At 42.2% G+C, this 17,914-nt stretch overlaps 1 protein-coding gene across 1 annotated transcript in view; it reads right to left on the bottom strand.

Annotated features, from left to right (window-relative positions):
* The window catches only part of SMC6 (structural maintenance of chromosomes 6), an 869,177-nt gene that overhangs the window by 356,145 nt on the left and 495,118 nt on the right, over nucleotides 1-17,914 (bottom strand). The window contains 2 exon segments of the mRNA XM_053711237.1: nucleotides 3,571-3,680; nucleotides 17,007-17,121. Of these exon segments, the coding sequence (XP_053567212.1) occupies nucleotides 3,571-3,680; nucleotides 17,007-17,121 (225 nt within the window).

Genomic DNA, 17,914 nt, shown 5'->3' with positions numbered 1-17,914 from the left:
AGCTCAGATAACTGTTTCTATGCAGAAAACAAAGATGGCCATGTGGTAAAAATCATGCCCCAATAAGTTTTATCACCAAGTACCTCACAAAAAACGATTAACATACCAGTAAACGTTTTAAACATACATTTGAAAAGTTATGAATTGTTATTAATAAGCCTGCTACCAGTCGCTTTTACTGCAGTTAAGGCTCATACATTATTTCAGTATTAACAGTATTTTCAGAGTCAATTCCATTCCTTAGAAAAATACATTCAGTGTACACACACTCATCAGCCTAATACCAGTCGCTATCACTGCATTTAAGGCTGAACTTACTTTACATTGGTATCAGCAGTATTTTCTCAGTCAATTCCATTCTTCAGAAAAATAATTTACTGCACATACCTCATTTGCAGGGGGGCCCTGCATGCTATTCCCCTTTTCTGAAGTTACCTCACTCCTCAGATGAGAACAGCCAGTGGATCTTAGTTACGTCTGCTAAGATCATAGAAAATGCAGGCAGATTCTTCTTCTAATGCTGCCTGAGAACAAACAGCACACTCCGGTGCCATTTAAAATAACAAACTTTTGATTGTAGAAATAAACTAAGTTAAAAAACACCACAGACCTCTCACAGCGACCTATCTTTAGTTAGGCTGCAAGAGAATGACTGAATATGACATGTGAGGGGAGGAGCTATATAGCAGCTCTGCTTGGGTGATCCTCTTGCAGCTTCCTGTTAGGAAGAAATATATTCCATAAGTAATGGATGACCCGTGGACTGACTACACTTAACAAGAGAAAACAACGTTTGCAGCAGTAAAAAATTCCTAATGTGCCCAAAACAGCTTAACAATATTGCACCACTTGTTAGGGTATATAATATATCAATTTATAACAACTTTATGAGCTTTATTAATTTATAGCAATCCAGGCCCCTGCACCTCGCCACAGTTCTGCTGCGGTGCCTACCTGCCCCCAGATTACACTGAAGAAAACGGTTTCAAGTCTTTCTGGGCAACTAAAGACAAAGTCGCAAAAGGTATCTCAGAATACAAAAATATTCAGAACGAAACCTTGTGCAGCAAGCTCAAATAGGTCTGACAAACAACACCTGAAACAAAAACACTACACACTGCAGTCATCTAAAAATGACTCTGAAACTTAAATACTTGCCGGGCAAGTAGAAAACAGCTGAAGATAGGATTCTTCAGATTCCTAAGTATCCACTAACCAGCAGATAATGTTGCAGGCTATCTAAGAGCCGCCAGTCCTTCCCACAAATCTTGAATGTGGAGAAAGGAGAAACCTCAAAAAGGCTTACTGTACCTCGAATGCTCCAAGTACGAAATAGCAGAGCAACAGATCTCAGATCCTGTTCCAACACTAGACAAGCCCAAGTGACAGACATGTATGATAGACAGGGGGACAGAAGACCCCAACCACAAGCCCCCCAGGTAATGGAAGAAAAAAAGGGGGGACTCACCCACCCCAACAGAGCTTGGGGTGCCAACCCAATCTGCTCCTCCAAAATAAGGCACTCCCAAGGAGAACCCCCTTGGACCTGGAACAGAGAAAAGTGCAACAGATACGTAGGAAGACTTGTCACAACTCTCTTAGACAGTCTCTACATAGAGAGACCAATTTCCAACAGGTGGAACAGAGCCTACAGAGCAGCAGATGCTGCCCCTTACAGAAATAAGCCACCTGATCCAACCTCCTACACGCAGGGCAGGACAAAGACCCTCCAGGGAGAGGAAACTCCAACTCATAAGGAAGATAAACTATACTCTCCAAAGGGAAGGGCACAGATAAGAACAGCGTACATGTCCACAAGACATGAAGCCATAGTATGTTCAAAACACAGACCGAATAAAAAATCATTCATTCAGACACTACTGTTGACCCAACAGAGAAAAAGACTCCCCATAGAGGAGCACACTTATCCGCAGGATAAGTCAGGCGTTAAAGTTTATAACCAGTACCCGAAGGTGGATGAGAACTCTGGCCTACCCTGCTTTCAAGCCCATGAGCTAGCCCCTATGTCGCAACATAGGGTCCCTGAAAAAAACTGGGTTGTCCCGAACCAGTCCATCGGATCATAAGTCTTCAGACATCAAAGAAGGATACAAGACAAGAATTCCAGACCCGGGACCCAGAATCGTCCTAGAATGAAAAACACCCTTAGGGAACACAAGATACCCCCATCTGAAGCAATCAGACCTCACAGGGGATGAGAACCGGGAAAACCGGAGAACGGGTACAGGACTCACTCGTAATTCCCAGTCCAAAGGGAAGAAAACACCCTTAGCCAGAGGTCAACACCCCCCTAGCAAGGTACTAGGCCGCAAAAAAGTCACGCAATTTCTCTAGAGCCCAAAGGCCCCAAGAGCAGCACTAAGGAAAATGAAAACGAGAACAGAGTCAACCGAAAGAGAGTAGAAGAAAGGCTAGACTCCATGATCCTTTTAGATTAACGTTCCAGAGGACCACACCCAAGGGAGAAGAATGCAAATCATCCCGAACCCAGGCAGAAAAACATCCCCTAAGTAAAAAGCTTGGAAAAGAGACAACATCTCCTATCGCCCATGATATGGAGACGACTAACTCCCGAAGAAAGACAGAGCCTCATGGCCTTCACTTCCTAATAAAGCGGCCAAAGCCGCCACAAAAACCGGACGAAGTCCAGAAAGTCTCGACCCAAAGGAAGAGAACCTCTAAAAGGAATTAGTCCTAAAAGGACACTTCCAAAGAGACCATGAAGGCAAAACCGTAAGAACGGCGATATGAAGGACCTAAATCCTCCAAACCTCCAACCCACAATGGGAAGGAACACTCTAGTTCCCAAAAAATTTGGAAACGACTGAGCATGTCGCCGCGGATCTCAACTGAGTCTCGGCCCACTGGATTGAAAGGTGAAAAAGGACTGAACCAATCCCCCATGCCCCTAAGCAACAACGAACCCTCAAGTCCTCTCAGGATGCTAGTTGAAGCTTGTAAAACAAGACAGTCACACATATTGTGATCAATGGGCGCCCTCACCGGACCAACTGCACATAAAAAGGCACCACGTATCTGAACTAGGCCTCAAAGACAGAAGGATTTGTACCCAGTCAGGACCCGCCAGAAACCAAGGGACCCAGCACTGTCAAGGCCACAAAGAGTCTCCCCCGATGATGGAGGGATAAAGAACAGTCAGACAGACTTTTGTAAACATAGCGAACAAAATCACGAGTATCAATTCCAGAGAGAAGAGTTTCCTTCAGCATGAGCTTTAAACCAAAAGAAAATTAACCTCACCAGATGAAAATAAAAGATAAGGAAACCTGTAGGTTATCGCCCAGGAAGAACGGACAGACCTGCTGGACCAGCCCAACAGGGGTCCAAGACTTCCAAGCTCAGAACTGGAAAAGGAAAAACAAATAAAGACTATAAGAAGACTACTTCATCCCCTTATGTCTACGTATGCAACCCAGTCGAAGAGTAAGACAGAATCCCCAGACCCATTACGAGTGAGATCCTCCAGCAACGCCAAAAACGTACCTTAGTAGGAAGATGCGCCAGTCTATAACGAAAGGCGCAACATACCTCCGCCGGCACAAAAGGAAAGGCCCCGAAGGTTGACCCCCTGAGGCCTCAGGGGAAGTCGCTCCCCCGGGAGGATAAACTGGATCAGGCGATTCCACGCCTGATGAACCCTGGTTAACGAAACACGGACAATATCGTAAGCACAATCACGGGAGGTGAAGATGCGCCAGCGCCAAAGATATGGCCATGCAGAATCGTGTCATAACCTCCGGTGGGAACAGGCCACACTCCCTAGAAAGGATAAGTAGTGTTTGGGTTACCTGCATGCATAGTATGAGTTGATGGTAGGGAACTCGTCTTGTGAGAAATAGAATCCCCAGAGACGAATGGCTAAATGGGTACCCGATTCCCCGATTCCGAGAAACAGAGCACTCTAAAACGGCATTTGGAACATAACTGATGGGCATGTATCACCCGGGCCAATTCATATTCTTCGCAAGAAGTAGAGTCTGAATCAGAGACATCCGTCTCCAAGAATCCTCCATAACTGGGACACTGCTGTCTCCAGAGAACCAGACACCAGCGGACCAGGATTTCTCTGTCGCCACAAGGTCAGGAAAACGGAAATGGGGACACAAGGTAAACCGTGCAGTTAATGCAAAAGCGCGCCCAACCGAAAAGCCTGCGTCACTAGACATAGGCTGTTATGTTCCAAAATAGCCATGAGCCATAGATAATAACCCTTGATTCCTAGATACAAAAGGAGCCTCACTGAGACCCTATGTTAAAGTTATCCCCGAAAGGTTGTAGCCCCTCTCGGATAAACAGTTGAAATTACAATAAATCCATGATGAAAGTAAAAAAACAATCTTACCGGAATCTATGCCGTGGAATAGGAACACGGCCCTTCAAGTGTGACGAATAGTAGCGTCACCTTTGCCATGGACTTGAGACAAAAAACAGCAGGCAGCGAAACTCGTCAATGCTGATTGCTTGTGGACCTGTTAATATGAGTCGTGATGGTTTCACAGAAAGACTCTCCCTGCATCTCCGGACTCTAACTTTCACCCATGCTCTCACTGAAAGGCTGATAGGACTACTGAAAACTCCAGTCCCATGCTGAAGAGTACTACCCTCCATAAGAGACTGTCGAAAACTTCTGACACTTCTCTGCCAACCTGATGGGATGAAAAGCAAAGAATGACTGGGGGATGAGGGAAGTGGGAGGAGTATTTAAGCCTTTGGCTGGGGTGTCTTTGCCTCCTCCTGGTGGCCAGGTTCTAAATTCCCAAAAGTAATGAATGCAGCTGTGGACTCTTTCCATTTATGAAGAAAAACATAATTTATGTAAGAACTTACCTGATAAATTCATTTCTTTCATATTAGCAAGAGTCCATGAGCTAGTGACGTATGGGATATACATTCCTACCAGGAGGGGCAAAGTTTCCCAAACCTCAAAATGCCTATAAATACACCCCTCACCACACCCACAAATCAGTTTAACGAATAGCCAAGAAGTGGGGTGATAAGAAAAAAGTGCGAAAGCATAAAAAATAAGGAATTGTAATAATTGTGCTTTATACAAAAAAATCATAACCACCCCAAAAAGGGTGGGCTTCGTGGACTCTTGCTAATATGAAAGAAATGAATTTATCAGGTAAGTTCTTACATAAATTATGTTTTCTTTCATGTAATTAGCAAGAGTCCATGAGCTAGTGACGTATGGGATAATAAATACCCAAGATGTGGAACTTCCACGCAAGAGTCACTAGAGAGGGAGGGATAAAATAAAGACAGCCAATTCCGCTGAAAAATAATCCACACCCCAAAATAAAGTCTTAATCTTATAATGAAAAAAACTGAAATTATAAGCAGAAGAATCAAACAAACAGCTGCCTGAAGTACTTTTCTACCAAAAACTGCTTCAGAAGAAGAAAACACATCAAAATGGTAGAATTTAGTAAAAGTATGCAAAGAAGACCAAGTGGCTGCTTTGCAAATCTGATCAACCGAAGCTTCATTCCTAAACGCCCAGGAAGTAGAAACTGACCTAGTAGAATGAGCTGTAATCCTTTGAGGCGGAGATTTACCCGACTCTACATAAGCATGATGAATCAAAGATTTCAACCAAGATGCCAAAGAAATGGCAGAGGCCTTCTGACCTTTCCTGGAACCGGAAAAGATAACAAATAGACTTAGAAGTCTTTCGGAAATCTTTAGTAGCTTCAACATAATATTTCAAAGCTCTAACTACATCCAAAGAATGCAACGATTTTTCCTTAGAATTCTTAGGATTAGGACACAATGAAGGAACCACAATTTCTCTACTAATGTTGTTAGAGCTCACAACTTTAGGTAAAAATTTAAATGAAGTCCGCAACACCGCCTTATCCTGATGAAAAATCAGTAAAGGAGATTCACAAGAAAGAGCAGATAACTCAGAAACTCTTCTAGCAGAAGAGATGGCCAAAAGGAACAGAACTTTCCAAGAAAGTAATTTAATGTCCAGAGAATTCATAGGTTCAAACGGAGGAGCTTGTAAAGCCCCCAGAACCAAATTCAAACTCCAAGGAGGAGAGATTGACTTAATGACAGGTTTTATACGAACCAAAGCCTGTACAAAACAATGAATATCAGGAAGATTAGCAATCTTTCTGTGAAACAACACAGAAAGAGCAGAAATTTGTCCTTTCAAAGAACTTGCAGACAAACCTTTATCCAGACCATCCTGAAGAAATTGGAAAATTCTAGGAATTCTAAAAGAATGCCAGGAAAAATGATGAGAAGAGCACCAAGAAATGTAAGTCTTCCAGACTCGATAATATATCTTCCTAGACACAGATTTATGAGCCTGTAACATAGTATTAATTACGGAGTCAGAGAAACCTCTATGACTGATAATCAAGCGTTCAATCTCCATACCTTCAAATTTAATGATTTGAGATCCTGATGGAAAAAAGGACCTTGAGATAGAAGGTCTGGTCTTAACGGAAGAGTCCAAGGTTGGCAAATAGCCATTCGAACAAGATCCGCATACCAAAACCTGTGAGGCCATGCTGGAGCCACCAGCAGAACAAACTAACGCTCTTTTAGAATCTTGGAGATCACTCTTGGAAGAAGAACCAGAGGCGGAAAGATATAGGCAGGATGATACTTCCAAGGAAGTGACAATGCATCCACTGCCTCCGCCTGAGGATCCCTGGATCTGGACAGATACCTGGGAAGTTTCTTGTTTAGATGAGAAGCCATCAGATCTATTTCTGGAAGACCCCAGATTTGAACAATCTGAAGAAACACCTCTGGGTGAAGAGACCATTCGCCTGGATGTAACGTCTGGCGACTGAGATAATCCGCTTCCCAATTGTCTACACCTGGGATGTGAACCGCAGAAATTAGAAAGGAGCTGGATTCCGCCCAAGCAAGTATCCGAGATACTTCTTTCATAGCCAGAGGACTGTGAGTCCCCCATTGATGATTGACATATGCCACGGTTGTGACATTGTCCGTCTGAAAACAAATGAACGATTCTCTCTTCAGAAGAGGCCACGACTGAAGAGCTCTGAAAATCGCACGGAGTTCCAAAATGTTGATGGGTAATCTCGCCTCCTGAGATTCCCAAACCCCCTGCGCTGTCAGAGACCCCCATACAGCTCCCCAACCTGTCAGACTCGCATCTGTAAGAAGCCCCTTGAACTAAACGATGGTAAGCTGTCCACCACGTCAGAGAGTGTCGTACAATCGGATTTAAAGATATTAACTGTGATATCTTTGTATAATCCCTGCACCACTGGTTCAGCATACAAAGCTGAAGAGGTCACATGTGAAAACGAGCAAAGGGGATCGCGTCCGATGCAGCAGTCATAAGACCTAGAATTTCCATGCATAAGGCTACCGAAGGGAATGATTGAGACTGAAGGTTTCGACAAGCTGAAACCAATTTCAGACGTCTCTTGTCCGTCAGAGACAAAGTCATGGACACTGAATCTATTTGGAAACCTAAAAAGGTTACCCTTGTCTGAGAAATCAATGAACTCTTTGGTAAATTGATCCTCCAACCATGTTCTTGAAGAAATGACACAAGTCGATTCGTATGAAATTCTGCTAAATGTGAAGACTGAGCAAGTACCAAGATATCGTCCAAATAAGGAAATACCACAATACCCTGTTCTCTGATTACAGATAGCAGGGCACCGAGAACCTTTGAAAAAATCCTTGGAGCTGTTGCTAGGCCGAACGGCAGAGCCACAAATTGGTAATGCTTGTCTAGAAAAGAGAATCTCAGAAACTGATAGTGATCTGGATGAATCGGGATATGCAGATATGCATCCTGTAAATCTATTGTGGACATATAATGCCCTTGCTGAACAAAAGGCAGAATAGTCCTTATAGTTAACATTTTGAATGTTGGAATCCTTACATAACGATTCAATATTTTTAAATCCAGAACTGGTCTGAAGGAATTCTCCTTCTTTGGTACAATGAATAGATTGGAGTAAAACCCCAGACCCTGTTCCAGAACTGGAACTGGCACAATTACTCCAGCCAACTCTAGATCTGAAACACATTTCAGAAATGCTTGAGCCTTCACTGGATTTATTGGAATGCGAGAAAGAAAAAATCTTCTTGCAGGAGGCCTTACCTTGAAACCTATTCTGTACGCTTGTGAAACAATGTTCTGAATCCAAAGACTGTGAATCGAATTGATCCAAATTTCTTTGAAAAATCGTAATCTGCCCCCTACCAGCTGTGCTGGAATGAGGGCCGCACCTTCAGGTGGACTTGGGAGCTGGCTTTTGCTTTCTAAAAGGCTTAGATTTATTCCAGACTGGAGATGGTTTCCAAACAGAAACTGTTCCTTTAGGGGAAGGATCAGGCTTCTGTTCCTTATTCTGACGAAAGGAACGAAAACGATTAGCAGCCCTATATTTACCTTTAGATTTTTTATCCTGAGGTAGAAAAGTTCCATTCCCCCCAGTAACAGTTGAAATAATAGAATCCAACTGGGAACCAAACAATTTATTACCTTGGAAAGAAAGGGAAAGCAAAGTTGACTTAGAAGACATATCTGCATTCCAAGTTTTAAGCCATAAAGCTCTTCTAGCTAAAATAGCTAAAGACATATACCTGACATCAACTCTAATGATATCAAAGATGGCATCACAAATAAAGTTATTAGCATGTTGAATAAGTTTAACAATGCTATGAGTATTATGATCTGACACTTGTTGTGCCAAAGCCTCCAACCAAAAAGTGGAAGCTGCTGCAACATCAGCCAAAGAAATAGCAGGCCTAAGAAGATTACCTGAACATAAATAAGCTTTCCTTAGAAAGGAATCAATTTTCCTATCTAAAGGATCCTTAAAGGAAGTACTATCTGCCGTAGGAATAGTAGTACGTTTAGCGAGAGTAGAGATAGCCCCATCAACTTAGGGATTTTGTCCCAAAACTCTAATCTGTCAGATGGCACAGGATACAATTTCTTAAACCTTTTAGGAGGAGTAAATGAATTACCCAGATTATTCCATTCCCTAGAAATTACTTCAGAAATAGCATCAGGGACAGGAAAAACTTCCGGAATAACTGTAGGAGGTTTAAAAACCGAATTTAAACGCTTAGTAGATTTAGTATCAAGAGGACTAGATTCCTCCATCTCTAATGCGATTAAAACTTCTTTAAGTAAAGAACGAATAAATTCCATTTTAAATAAATATGAAGATTTATCAGTGTCAATATCTGAGACAGAATCCTCTGAACCAGAAAAATCATCATCAGAAACAGACAAATCAGAATGATGATGTTCATTTAAAAATTCATCTGAAAAATGTGAAGTTTTAAAAGACCTTTTACGTTTACTGGAAGGAGGAATAACAGACATAGCCTTCCTAATAGATTTAGAAACAAAATCTCTTATATTAACAGGAACATCCTGAGTATTAGATGTTGATGGAACAGCAACAGGTAATGGTATATTACTAATGGAAACACTATCTGCATTAGCAAGCTTATCATGACATTCATCACAAACTACAGCCGGAGGGACAGATACCACAAGTTTACAGCAGATACACTTAACTTTGGTGGAGCCAGCATCAGGCAGCGTTTTTCCAGAAGTAGCTTCTGATCCAGGGTCAATCTGAGACATCTTGCAATATGTAAGAGAAAAAACAACATATAAAGCAAAATCTATCAAATTCCTTAAAAGGCAGTTTCAGGAATGGGAAAAAATGCCAATGAACAAGCCTCTAGCAACCAGAAGCAAATGAAAAATGAGACTTAAATAATGGGAGAAAAAAGGTGGAGACAAAAATGACGCCCACATTTTTTAGCGCCAAAAAAGCCGCCCACATTATTGGCGCCCAAATGCTTTCGGCGCCAAGAATGACGCCACTTCCGGTGACGCCGACATTTTTGGCGCAAAACGTCAAAAAAATGACGTAAACACGAACAACTTCCGGCGACAAGTATGACGCCGGAAATGACAAGAATTTTTTTGCGCCAAAAAAGTCCGCGCCAAGAATGACGCAATAAAATGAAGCATTTTCAGCCCCCGCTAGCTTAACAGCCCACAGGGAAAAAAGTCAATTTTTAAGGTAAGAAAAAATGTTTTAATTCATATGCATTATCCCAAATAATGAAACTGACTGTCTGAAAACATAATTTATGCTTACCTGATAAATTTATTTCTCTTGTAGTGTATCCAGTCCACGGATCATCCATTACTTATGGGATATTAACTCCTCCCCAACAGGAAGTGCAAGAGGATTCACCCAGCAGAGCTGCTATATAGCTCCTCCCCTAACTGCCATTACCAGTCATTCGACCGAAAACATGCAGAGAAAGGAAAACTATAGGGTGCAGTGGTGACTGTAGTTTAATGGAAAAATTACCTGCCTTAAAGTGACAGGGCGGGCCGTGGACTGGATACACTACAAGAGAAATAAATTTATCAGGTAAGCATAAATTATGTTTTCTCTTGTTAAGTGTATCCAGTCCACGGATCATCCATTACTTATGGGATACCAATACCAAACCTAAAGTACACGGATGACGGGAGGGACAGGCAGGCTCTTTATACGGAAGGAACCACTGCCTGAAGAACCTTTCTCCCAAAAACAGCCTCCAAAGAAGCAAAAGTGTCAAATTTGTAAAATTTGGAAAAAGTATGAAGAGAAGACCAAGTTGCAGCCTTGCAAATCTGTTCAACAGAAGCCTCATTCTTAAAGGCCCAAGTGGAAGCCACATCTCTAGTAGAATGTGCTGTAATTCTTTCAGGAGGCTGCTGTCCAGCAGTCTCATAGGCTAACCGTATTATGCTACGAAGCCAAAAGGAGAGAGAGGTAGCCGAAGCTTTTTGACCTCTCCTCTGACCAGAATAAACGACAAACAGGGAAGACGTTTGTCGAAAATCCTTAGTTGCCTGTAGATAAAATTTCAGGGCACGGACTACATCTAGATTGTGTAGCAGACGTTCCTTTTTCGAAGAAGGATTAGGACACAAAGATGGAACCACAATCTCTTGATTGATATTCCTGTTAGTGACCACCTTAGGTAGGAACCCAAGGTTTAGTACGCAGAACTACCTTGTCTGAATGAAAAATCAGATAAGGAGAATCACAATGTAAGGCAGATAACTCAGAGACTCTTCGAGCCGAGGAAATCGCCATTAAAAACAGAACTTTCCAAGATAACAACTTGATATCAATGGAATGAAGGGGTTCAAACGGAACCCCCTGTAAAACATTAAGAACTAAGTTCAAACTCCATGGTGGAGCAACAGTTTTAAACACAGGCTTGATCCTAGCTAAAGCCTGACAAAAAGCTTGAACGTCCGGAACTTCTGACAGACGTTTGTGTAAAAGAATGGACAGAGCTGAAATCTGTCCCTTTAAGGAACTAGCGGATAAACCCTTTTCTAAACCTTCTTGTAGAAAAGACAATATCCTCGGAATCCTAACCTTACTCCATGAGTAACTCTTGGATTCGCACCAATATAAGTATTTGCGCCATATCTTATGGTAAATCTTTCTGGTAACAGGCTTCCTAGCCTGTATTAAGGTATCAATAACTGACTCAGAAAAACCACGTTTTGATAAAATCAAGCGTTCAATTTCCAAGCAGTCAGCTTCAGAGAAATTAGATTTTGATGTTTGAAGGGACCCTGGATCAGAAGGTCCTGTTTCAGAGGTAGCGACCAAGGTGGACAGGATGACATGTCCACTAGATCTGCATACCAAGTCCTGCGTGGCCATGCAGGCGCTATTAGAATCACTGATGCTCTCTCCTGTTTGATTCTGGCAATCAATCGAGGAAGCATCGGGAAGGGTGGAAACACATAAGCCATCCCGAAGGTCCAAGGTGCTGTCAAAGCATCTATCAGAACCGCTCCTGGATCCCTGGATCTGGACCCGTAACGAGGAAGCTTGGCGTTCTGTCGAGACGCCATGAGATCTATCTCTGGTTTGCCCCAACGTCGAAGTATTTGGGCAAAGACCTCCGGATGAAGTTCCCACTCCCCCGGATGAAAAGTCTGACGACTTAAGAAATCCGCCTCCCAGTTCTCCACTCCCGGGATGTGGATTGCTGACAGGTGGCAAGAGTGAGACTCTGCCCAGCGAATTATCTTTGATACTTCCATCATTGCTAGGGAGCTTCTTGTCCCTCCCTGATGGTTGATGTAAGCTACAGTCGTGATGTTGTCCGACTGAAACCTGATGAACCCCCGAGTTGTTAACTGGGGCCAAGCCAGAAGGGCATTGAGAACTGCTCTCAATTCCAGAATGTTTATTGGTAGGAGACTCTCCTCCTGATTCCATTCTCCCTGAGCCTTCAGAGAATTCCAGACAGCGCCCCAACCTAGTAGGCTGGCGTCTGTTGTTACAATTGTCCAGTCCGGCCTGCTGAATGGCATCCCCCTGGACAGATGTGGCCGAGAAAGCCACCATAGAAGAGAATTTCTGGTCTCTTGATCCAGATTCAGAGTAGGGGACAAGTCTGAGTAATCCCCATTCCACTGACTTAGCATGCACAATTGCAGCGGTCTGAGATGTAGGCGTGCAAAGGGTACTATGTCCATTGCTGCTACCATTAAGCCAATCACCTCCATGCATTGAGCTACTGACGGGTGTTGAATGGAATGAAGGACACGGCATGCATTTTGAAGCTTTGTTAACCTGTCTTCTGTCAGGTAAATCTTCATTTCTACAGAATCTATAAGAGTCCCCAAGAAGGGAACTCTTGTGAGTGGAAAGAGAGAACTCTTCTTTTCGTTCACCTTCTATCCATGCGACCTTAGAAATGCCAGTACTAACTCTGTATGAGACTTGGCAGTTTGAAAGCTTGAAGCTTGTATCAGAATGTCGTCTAGGTACGGAGCTACCGCAATTCCTCGCGGTCTTAGTACCGCCAGAAGAGCACCCAGAACCTTTGTGAAGATTCTCGGAGCCGTAGCCAATCCGAATGGAAGAGCTACAAACTGGTAATGCCTGTCTAGAAAGGCAAACCTTAGATACCGGTAAAGATCTTTGTGAATCGGTATGTGAAGGTAAGCATCCTTTAAATCCACTGTGGTCATGTACTGACCCTTTTGGATCATGGGTAAAATTGTCCGAATAGTTTCCATTTTGAACGATGGAACTCTTAGGAATTTGTTTAGGATCTTTAAATCCAAGATTGGCCTGAAAGTTCCCTCTTTTTTGGGAACCACAAACAGATTTGAGTAAAACCCTTGTCCTTGTTCCGACCGCGGAACCGGATGGATCACTCCCATTAATAAAAGATCTTGTACGCAGCGTAGAAACGCCTCTTTCTTTATTTGGTTTGTTGACAACCTTGACAGATGAAATCTCCCTCTTGGGGGAGAGAATTTGAAGTCTAGAAGGTATCCCTGAGATATGATCTCTAATGCCCAGGGATCCTGGACATCTCTTGCCCAAGCCTGGGCGAAGAGAGAAAGTCTGCCCCCCACTAGATCCGTTCCCGGATCGGGGGCCCTCGATTCATGCTGTCTTAGGGGCAGCAGCAGGTTTCCTGGCCTGCTTGCCCTTGTTCCAGGACTGGTTAGGTCTCCAGCCTTGTCTGTAGCGAGCAACAGCTCCTTCCTGTTTTGGTGCAGAGGAAGTTGATGCTGCTCCTGCTTTGAAATTACGAAAGGAACGAAAATTAGACTGTCTAGCCTTAGGTTTGGCTCTGTCTTGAGGCAGGGCATGGCCTTTACCTCCTGTAATGTCAGCGATAATTTCTTTCAACCCGGGCCCGAATAAGGTCTGCCCTTTGAAAGGTATATTAAGCAATTTAGATTTAGAAGTAACGTCAGCTGACCAGGATTTTAGCCACAGTGCTCTGCGTGCCTGAATGGCGAATCCGGAATTCTTAGCCGTAAGTTTAGTTAAATGTACTACGGCATCTGAAATAAATGAGTTAGCTAACTTAAGGGCTTTAAGCTTGTGTGTAATCTCATCTAATGGAGCTGATTCAAGTGTCTCTTCCAGAGACTCAAACCAAAATGCTGCTGCAGCCGTGACAGGCGCAATGCATGCAAGAGGTTGCAATATAAAACCTTGTTGAACAAACATTTTCTTAAGGTAACCCTCTAACTTTTTATCCATTGGATCTGAAAAGGCACAGCTATCCTCCACCGGGATAGTGGTACGCTTAGCTAAAGTAGAAACTGCTCCCTCCACCTTAGGGACTGTTTGCCATAAGTCCCGTGTGGTGGCGTCTATTGGAAACATCTTTCTAAATATCGGAGGGGGTGAGAACGGCACACCGGGTCTATCCCACTCCTTAGTAACAATTTCAGTAAGTCTCTTAGGTATAGGAAAAACGTCAGTACTCGCCGGTACCGCAAAATATTTATCCAACCTACACATTTTCTCTGGTATTGCAACTGTGTTACAATCATTCAGAGCCGCTAACACCTCCCCTAGTAATACACGGAGGTTTTCCAGCTTAAATTTAAAATTTGAAATATCTGAATCCAGTTTGTTTGGATCAGAACCGTCACCCGCAGAATGAAGCTCTCCGTCCTCATGTTCTGCAAATTGTGACGCAGTGTCTGACATGGCCCTAATATTATCAGCGCACTCTGTTCTCACCCCAGAGTGATCACGCTTACCTCTTAGTTCTGGTAATTTAGCCAAAACTTCAGTCATAACAGTAGCCATATCCTATAATTTGATTTGTAATGGCCGCCCAGATGTACTCGGCGCTACAATATCACGCACCTCCCGAGCGGGAGATACAGGTACTGACACGTGAGGCGAGTTAGTCGGCATAACTCTCCCCTCGTTGTTTGGTGAAATATGTTCAATTTGTACAGATTGACTTTTATTTAAAGTAGCATCAATACAGTTAGTACATAAATTTCTATTGGGCTCCACTTTGGCTTTAGCACATATAGCACAGATATCTTCCTCTGAATCAGACATGTTTAACACACTAGCAAATAAAGTAGCAACTTGGAAATACTTTTCAAGTAATTTACTATAATATGAAAACGTACTGTGCCTATAAGAAGCACAGAAAAAGTTATGACAGTTGAAAATTAATAAACTGAAAAGTTATAGCATCAAATCTTTGTAAAAAACACAATTTTAGCAAAGGATTGCTCCCATTAGCAAAGGATAACTAACCCTGATAGCAGAAAAAAAATACAGAAATAAACGTTTTTTTATCACAGTCAACTACAATCTCACAGCTCTGCTGTGAGTGATTACCTCCCTCAAAACAAGTTTTGAAGACCCCTGAGTTCTGTAGAGATGAACCGGATCATGCAGGGAAGACAATAAACTTCTGATTGAATTTTTTGATGCGTAGCAAAAGCGCCAAAAAAGGCCCCTCCCCCTCACACATAACAGTGAGAGAGATCAGTAAACTGTCATAAATTAAATAAAACGACTGCCAAGTGGAAAAAAATAGTGCCCAAAACATTTTTTCACCCAGTACCTCAGAAAATTAAACGATTTTACATGCCAGCAAAAAACGTTTAACATTAATAAATTGAGTGTTATTAAAAAGCCTGTTGCTAGTCCCTGCAAATTAGGCTAAAGTTTTATGCATACAGTATAATTCCAGTGAAGTGCCATTCCCCAGAATACTGAAGTGTAAAATATACATACATGACAGCCTGATACCAGTTGCTGCTACTGCATTTAAGGCTGAGTTTACATTATATCGGTATGGCAGAATTTTCTCATCAATTCCATTGTCAGAAAATAATAAGTTGCTACATACCTCTTTGCAGATTAATCTGCCCGCTGTCCCCTGATCTGAAGTTTACCTCTCCTCAGATGGCCGAGAAACAGCAATATGATCTTAACTACTCCGGCTAAAATCATAGAAAAACTCAGGTAGATTCTTCTTCAAATTCTACCAGAGAAGGAATAACACACTCCGGTGCTATTATAAAATAACAAACTTTTGATTGAAGGTATGAAACTAAGTATAATCACCACAGTCCTCTCACACATCCTATCTATTCGTTGGGTGCAAGAGAATGACTGGTAATGGCAGTTAGGGGAGGAGCTATATAGCAGCTCTGCTGGGTGAATCCTCTTGCACTTCCTGTTGGGGAGGAGTTAATATCCCATAAGTAATGGATGATCCGTGGACTGGATACACTTAACAAGAGAAATAAGGAATATTGATCATCCTGAATCAAGGCAAATAAATGTTTAAACACATATATTTAGAACTTTATATAAAAGTGCCCGACCATAGCTTAGAGTGTCACAAAAAATAAGGCTTACTTACCCCAGGACACTCATCTACATGTAGTAGAAAGCCAAACCAGTACTGAAACGAGAATCAGTAGAGGTAATGGTATATAAGAGTATATCGTCGATCTGAAAAGGGAGGTAAGAGATGAATCTCTACGACCGATAACAGAGAACCTATGAAATAGATCCCGTAGAAGGAGACCATTGAATTCAAATAGGCAATACTCTCTTCACATCCCTCTGACATTCACTGCACACTGAGAGGAAAACCGGGCTCCAGCCTGCTGCAAAGCGCATATCAACGTAGAATCTAGCACAAACTTACTTCACCACCTCCATGGGAGGCAAAGTTTGTAAAACTGATTTGTGGGTGTGGTGAGGGGTGTATTTATAGGCATTTTGAGGTTTGGGAAACTTTGCCCCTCCTGGTAGGAATGTATATCCCATATGTCACTAGCTCATGGACTCTTGCTAATTACATGAAAGAAAGGCTCATTTCTGTAGCCTGCAAATGTTGCAAATCAAATAGCTGGTTTGGCAACAATGAAGCATTCTAAAAACCTAGGTTAAAGATTTAACTTTTTTGGCTTTTTCAAGGGAGCATAGGACAAAGTACAATTTTTACACAAAAATAAGGAATGTTTAATGTCCCTCTAAAGCTCCATACCACTTGCATTTTCTAACTCCACTGGCCCATCATCTTTAACAATGTTCATTTATATGACGTTATATAACCAAATATAATAATATGAACAGATATACTCAATCAAGAAAGCATACCTTAATTAGCAAAACGGTTTCAATGCCTCGCATATCAATTAAGCAATTGACAACCACAGGATTATCGATTTCCAAAGCAGTCAGTACTGTTGGATACTCTGGATGGAAAACCGCTCTAGAAGTAAAGAAACATTCAGGTAAATAAAATAAATTTTTAATTATTTAAATCGAACACTTCATCAAGCACTGTAACAAGATATGTATATATGTATATTGGAGAACATTGTCAGAGCAGAAGAAAGCAAGTTTTCTTCCAGGAAATAACCGTGTACGTGGCTTGATTCATGCATCCTTCACAAAGATAAATCTTCTTGATTCCATCTTGCTGAAGCACCCCCATCACCGATACTACACCAAATTTCACAGTAGGTTTGAGACACTGTGGCTTGTAGGCCTTTCTACGTCTCCATTTAACAATCAGACCAGGTGTTGGACAGATCTGAAAATTGTGCTCATCAAAGAAAAGGAGCTGGAACTAAGCAGATTTTAGTTTGGGGGAAAAAAACATTAAATCAAGCCACATAATGTTATCTTGGAATAAAATGTGCTTCATTCTGCTCTAACAATGTTACTCTGAGAAATGATTTTCCAGCAGGGCAATACTTCATGCCACACAGGCAGGTCAATCAAGGTGTGGATGAAGGACCACCAAATCAAATCAAGACCCTGTCATGGCCAGCCCAATCTCCAGATTTGAACCCCAATGAAAACCTCTTAAATGTGATCAAGAGGGAGATAGATGGTCACAAGCCATCAAACCAAGTCAAGCGGCCTGAATTTTATGAACCAGGAGTGGAATAGTGACCCAACAGAGAAGTGAAATACTGATGTAAAGCATGCCAATAATATGAACTTGTTTTCTTTGCATTAACGGTCTGAAAACAGTGCATCTTTGTTGTTATTTTGAT

Source organism: Bombina bombina, chromosome 4, assembly GCF_027579735.1.
Source record: "Bombina bombina isolate aBomBom1 chromosome 4, aBomBom1.pri, whole genome shotgun sequence".
Taxonomy (NCBI): Eukaryota; Metazoa; Chordata; class Amphibia; order Anura; family Bombinatoridae; genus Bombina; species Bombina bombina.
The sequence above is the reverse complement of the archived record's forward strand: the minus strand, read 5'-3'. Positions and strand labels throughout refer to the sequence as shown.